Genomic DNA, 6,359 nt, shown 5'->3' with positions numbered 1-6,359 from the left:
TATATATAACTTTCATTTACCTTCAATACGCGAAATTACAAAATAGGCGCACGCGTTGAAGTGAATTATCATCATCATATAGGATACTATTCGTAGCAGCCTCCACAGAAAAGCCATCTGCAGGAAAATAAACAAATAATCAAATTGTTGCTGTAAACACGAACGTTTTTGAATTGTTTTTTAGTTACGTTGAAAACTACATGGCTGGCGGCGTCAGTAGGTCATTTGACTTACTATCTACAATGATATCGCAGGTTCGAGCTTCGGCCGAAACTTATTTGTTTTTACAAATTTTTAAAGCTTTTAACCTCTGCCCGTTTTGCCTTTACGCTGTCATCGGCCAGAATCAATACGATGAGACTTTTTACCGTAGACTTGCCCTCGCAATAGACATATGTATTTAAGACCATTACAAACAAATTTCAGCTGAGAGATTTTAGCCCTGAATGGGCCTTAGTTTAAAAAACTCAAAAAAAACCATAATTATCCCTCATTATTAAATAAGTTTTTAATAATATGTGTCGCATATTTGCATGCTGATACGAACGCTTGACGCCATTTCCATTTTTCTGAATATGAGCGTGTAGCTATCGACGCGAAGGAGGCGGTTCAACCTGAGAAGTGGCGCTAGACTGAAGTGTGCGGCGAAAGGATACTCAAGAGGCAGAAGTGATAGCATGTCATTGCGAAAATTGGGTGACGTACGGTAATTTAGCCACGTCTTACGAAACGAACGGACAGGGCAGCCTGACTGAAATATAGCAATATTAGAATTTCATTAGCGATTGGAGGCCAAGAAGGGCTATTGGCACCAGTCTATAACAAGCCTAAAAAGAGATATATATATATAAACATGGATACCGTGTGTCAGGAATCGTAGATTATGCATTACTGCTTTCAAAGACTGTACGTATGTTACCATTACTATAATTTACAAATGGTCAAAGACGTCTTAAAGAAGTATTCGATCCCTGTCCAAGTGGCTACTCTGCCAGCGAGAGATACACCATCGAGTGTGACAAGCTGTTAATAAAAAAACCTCTCGACTTTTCACTGATCATAGTTGAGCTAGGATATACATGTGTGTAATAGAATTTAATGCACAATAACCGGAATTACCTTGTAAAATTGTTCACGAGGCCGACAACATACGACGTCTACGATATTCACAATGTCCGCCGCAATGTCAAAAGTTTTGAATAGCTTCCACGTGTTCTCCTCCCAAAAAGTGACTCTCAGTAGCGGGGTCCAGGCATTATATGCATACACTACCCCAACAACTAGCTGCCAGAAGACGTAGCTAAAAATTGATGAGAGCCGTTTACTAAGAGACGATATTCAATAAGTACCGTTAGCTAAACGGGTAAACCGAAATCAAGCTAATTGTCAAGATTACAGAGTTAAAGCAGCTATATGAACAGCTAACTAACTAAAACAGGCTATTCTCATAGTTAGCTGCAAACACATTTTAAGCAATAGGCGAATTTTTCAAGCTCTATACAACGTACTTCGAGATCTGAAACCCATTATTATATGTGGCACAAGTGTGAGCACAAGCATCGAGGTACGAATCCGTTGCGACTTCTCTATGTATATCACTTGGAAACACGAACTACAGCCGAGATGCGACATGACAGTACAGGAAGAGGCAACGCCCATAAAAAATGGGTCGCTTTTGAACGAGCCATCCGCGTTTTAACAACAAAATCTGGAGCAGGCAGACGTGGAACTTCAGACTAATGCATGCCTTCCTTTGCGGCGTTCTTACATATGTATGTACATTCACAGTCAGCAAAACGTCTGCTATAGCAACTGAAGGCGACCTTGTACCGGGGTGTCCTAGCTGAAAGAGTATTAGAGCCTATGGTCAGGACGGCAAAGAGACAGGATTCGCGCATAGGCACGAACAATAACAGCTGCGGATGTAGACGTCACGATGCCGGTTATAAATGGCCATTCAAAACTGCTGGTGTCAGCTAGTACATTTCTTTAGCTTTATGGTAGCAATCTGAGGCGATGATTTGCAAAAGCTGAGGGGCGTAGATGTAAAAGCGTTGAATTAACAAACATTACACGATGGCACTTTTTTGTTTCGAGTATGTTTCAGAGCACAGCTCATATCCGTTGGACGATCTTACAGCAATTAACGTACGAGAAAATCGAATAGAAGGCGGTTTCGCATTTAGTTTGATAAAACACGATTAAAGAACGTCATCTTCTGCAGCTTAAGATGAGAACAACCATATCAAAAATAAAACGATTTTTAGTATGTATTCATTTACTATACGAAACTCAAGTCGTATAAAAAAAAAAAAAATTGCTTTCCGCACCTGTAGAAACTATCGTGACTGAGATCTTTGCGTCGCAACCAACGATGCATAGTGACGCACTGTTTATGCATTATGAGATCGGTACACAAGTATATAAGCAACACAACTGGCGATATGTCATACAAATAAACTACTTAAACCTAAATTACCGTTTTTCATAGCAACAGCGGTTTTTAACAAAACGGAATTATTATACCATATTATTAATAATGAAACATTTTAAATTGATTTCAATCTCCTGACTAGCTCGAAAGTTTTATCATAATATAACGTTTATGATCGGTATACTGCTGCGGTGACTTTGATGGACTTCATGAATTTGCCTTAATAGCAAGTTGTAAAGTAGTAAAGAAGTAAATAAAAAGAGCAAGTTGATCATAACAGCCAAAATCAGAAACAAAAATAATATCTCTTCTTAGAGATGAACAGAGAAAAATTAAAATACATTTCGTGATCTGCTATTTCAAATTTCGATCCGAAATAAAGGTAGCGTAGCTTTGCTTTATATATAACAAGTTGACATATGATTTATACTGTTAGTAACATAGGATTTTTAGGTAGGTCTTAAACGCCATGTCGCAACGGGCGCATAATATGCCTGAGGCTAGAAGCCCATTCTACACTGGTAATTAAATATGGTCAAAACTATAAATTCAAAACTGCCTATTTTTTTTCAAATTCTGAAAAAAAAACGTAACAAAAAAAAAAATAAATAAATCTGTTCATCCTTGTAGTACGCGCAAAGGTTATGGTTTCATGCGCTTCCAGCCAATGACGTTTTAACTAGTGCCTTCCTTGACATTTGCCTCGGAAGCTGACCGTAATATGGACTGCATTTTTCGAAAGCCGCCGCACTATCAACAACCAATAAAATGATTACTTAAACTGAGTGAATTTGTAGGACTCTAAGTGCAGGCCGCATCGAACATACCGTTGGCTCTGAGGGTCGTACGTCTTTGTGAGCAGACGCTGTACAGACTCTGGCGTCATCATCCAGACGTGTCTAAGGCACTCTTTTTTTCGCACCGTATCTTGGTCACCTGCCTCAGGTTCCACACGAGCACACATCTAGACGAAACAAGTTACGTTTTGCAGAGAGAATGCATATCTTACTCTAAATGTGATACGACGATACACGTTTAGTTGCGAATACTAGCTTCAGCGGTAAGCGGTAAGGACGATCAACAGTTCCCCTAGTTTAGTATAGGATAAACTGATTATTATAATGTTTTTCCGTAGGCATTTTTTAGTAATTACAAAAACTGTCTGCAACATACTTTAGCCTTCCAATAGCCCAGAAGCACCTGCGTTACTGTGGTTAACCATTGAACGAATGTTACGCCACTCAAAGCAGCGAACTAGCAAACATAACACCTTAACCTGTTTTAAATCCGATCGGCAGAGTGCGCAGGGTTAGATCCAGTAGCCAAAATACTATCAAAGCCCTTCAGGTAAATGTTGTGTAAAGCTTTAGCGTCAGTCATCACCTGAGTTTCGAGATGCGGCCGTCTAATTTGGTTGCTGAAGGAAATGTCGATGATCCACCAACGAACGCGAGTGTTGCCAAAATTTCCAGAGACGAGGACTTCTACGTGAAGGTCACAAGAAAGCGGTTCAAACTAACATGCCAAACTGACCAGGGCTCAGATCCGATAAGGACTGGCAGGCAGACCCGGTAGGCTGTAAATTAGACGAGATCACGCAATCTGAGGACTAGGTAAGTTGGGAGCCGCTTCTTACCCAGTTAGCAGAACACCATCTTTGCCGGTTGAGTACTAATCTATGTGCCAATGAAATAGCACCTTACATATTATTTAATAAAGTGTACAACAATTACAATATTCCGTTTCATTTTATACGGCTTCGTTAACATTATTTTTTGTTCTCGTTAAACGTAAATATGTGGAACCTCTTAAGCTTCCGGGTTAAATGCCGCCTCGATAGAACCGACGCTTAATTTTAAACTGGGACGTAGCGCAGTATCAGTATCAGGCAAGGAAGATCAAATAAGTCAAAAAGTCCAAGGGAACATTCGTAGTAGATATCGGCCAGTAGTAATAGTTACTGATAAAATGAATACAGTCGTACGTATAGGAACCAAACGTTTCCCAATATTAAGACGCAATATTTTTCTTAACTCGATGAGATGTGGAAGGACCATTTGCAGACGACCATAAACTTTTTTTGAGAGAATTTCACAGTTCATAAATTACCGCCATTCGATAAATTACCTTTGCAGAAGACGAGACAAGATGTATGTAACTGTCAAATGGCAAAAAGTGTGGCCGTTAGCCTCTGCGCTTTCAATCGCTTAGTATGGAATACAATTGCATATTACTATCATCCGTTCAGAATCAGTAACGAAGATAGTAGATTGACAGCCGTACGTTACTGCTTATGTTAATAATAAAAAAAAAAAAAAAGAAAAGTGATCATTTACATCGCGTGGCAGTTGTTTTGCAAGGATATTGATTAATAAATAAGTACTTCTCTTTTAAAAGTTAATTTTAATTGGCTTATTATTAAAAAAAATTAACTTTTTTTTTTACTGATAATAGACAAATACATGAACAAAATAGAGTAGACCAATCGATTTCGTTACCGCTGAGCTTTTTTTTTCTGTATCACATTGTCTGCATATAAGATCCCAACGCGTTTTAGATTTAGCTTACTTTATTGCGTTGTGTTTGTGGCTTTTATGTACGAATCTTTCTTCTATTTTGAAAACTCACCTTTATTTGTCGTATCTTATCATAACAGATCTAAATATACCTTGAGTTCCTCAAGCTTTGCTTACATTTAAATTGTGAGTAGTAGATGCATTTATTATAGAGAGGCCTGCCAGATGAATATTTATGAGCAGTGCGAGCTTATTTTATTGCAAAAAAAACAAGAGATATAATTCTAGATTCTTTAAGTCCCTATGTGAATGTCAGCACGAACAGGACATACAAGCTATGTCCGTAGATATGAACCGATTCATGAGATTAATCAATCGTTCAATTGTGACATAGTTGAAACAGAGATTCGGGTAGTATTGAGAAAATCAAGCTATAACCGTATCAGTCGACAATGATGGACCAATATCACCCGCTATATCATCGATCTGATGCAATGGCAACAGATCAACAAAAAGGACAAGGCATAAATTACTCGACAACAGTATAACGAATAGTTTGGAAAGCGGCTAGGATTCTAGTGTACCTTCATCATTTAATATTGCCAGCCCTTATCGAAATTATCAACATATTGTTGAAGATCTAGAAAGTTAATTATTGACATTGTTTATTATGTTCTTCCAATTACGCATAGGCACAGGTCAGTCCCAACTGGCAGCTGAAATTGTTTGCTTCTACGAGATAGGGAAAAGTAAGCAGATGTATAAACGATTAGGAAAGAGACTGGATTAAGAACCTGTATCAGAACCAGATTCGATGATATCACGCCTAAAAGCTTATTCGACTGTAAAATAGTATACAATGAACGGTACCTCAATACTGAAGTAACACTTGCGCTCCGATCCTACGCCTTTGAGTTATTTCAGTTTTAACATTATCCTTACTGTTCTTTGTAAGTCTCGGATTGTCTATAGTGTCGATATTTCGTGTCTGGGTGTGCGTATGTGCTTCCTGAGCGTGTGCGTGAATTCTGATCGACTAAGCGTGCACAGAGTTCATGCAGAAGTTACAATGGCAAGCTTCACAGCCAACGCATGTCCTGGCAGTGTTTGTTGTTTACTACTCTTATCTTAATGGTTATTTTTATCTTTCGACTAAGTTGTTTTCCTATTAATAACTGAGAGGCTGCGAGATCTGTCCATGTAGAACAGTAATAACGAGCGAGGCAAGTGTTTTGTCTGCGAGAGGACAACATTCTGCTTTTCAACGATCTTTTTCGATGTCTCTGTCAAAGTAGAACCCACAAAGCAAATTGCCTAAGATACAACTTAAGTAAATCTCAAACTACAGGGTAAAGAACAAGCATGCTATGATTAAATTCATTACGTGATCACCTTCATATCTCGCTATA

At 38.5% G+C, this 6,359-nt stretch overlaps 1 protein-coding gene across 2 annotated transcripts in view; it reads right to left on the bottom strand.

Moving 5' to 3' along the window:
* LOC111261731 (cyclic nucleotide-gated channel beta-3) overlaps positions 1 to 4,053 on the bottom strand; it is a 12,116-nt gene extending 8,063 nt beyond the window's left edge. Inside the window, exons 1-5 of one of the 2 annotated variants that reach the window (XM_086968822.1) lie at positions 3,818 to 4,053; positions 3,262 to 3,398; positions 1,120 to 1,300; positions 548 to 751; positions 21 to 117 (exon numbers count right to left, since the gene is read on the bottom strand). In XM_086968822.1, coding sequence (XP_086824948.1) covers positions 21 to 117; positions 548 to 751; positions 1,120 to 1,300; positions 3,262 to 3,398 — 619 coding nt within the window. In that variant the 5' untranslated portion in view covers positions 3,818 to 4,053. The remainder of the gene's footprint in view (positions 1 to 20; positions 118 to 547; positions 752 to 1,119; positions 1,301 to 3,261; positions 3,399 to 3,817) is intronic. The other variant, XM_022835445.2, reaches the window with a different exon arrangement.
* Between the last annotated feature and the right edge of the window lie 2,306 nt (positions 4,054 to 6,359).

The sequence above is a fragment of the Varroa jacobsoni genome, unplaced genomic scaffold (assembly GCF_002532875.2).
Source record: "Varroa jacobsoni isolate VJ856 unplaced genomic scaffold, vjacob_1.0 scaffold_590, whole genome shotgun sequence".
Taxonomy (NCBI): Eukaryota; Metazoa; Arthropoda; class Arachnida; order Mesostigmata; family Varroidae; genus Varroa; species Varroa jacobsoni.
The sequence above is the reverse complement of the archived record's forward strand: the minus strand, read 5'-3'. Positions and strand labels throughout refer to the sequence as shown.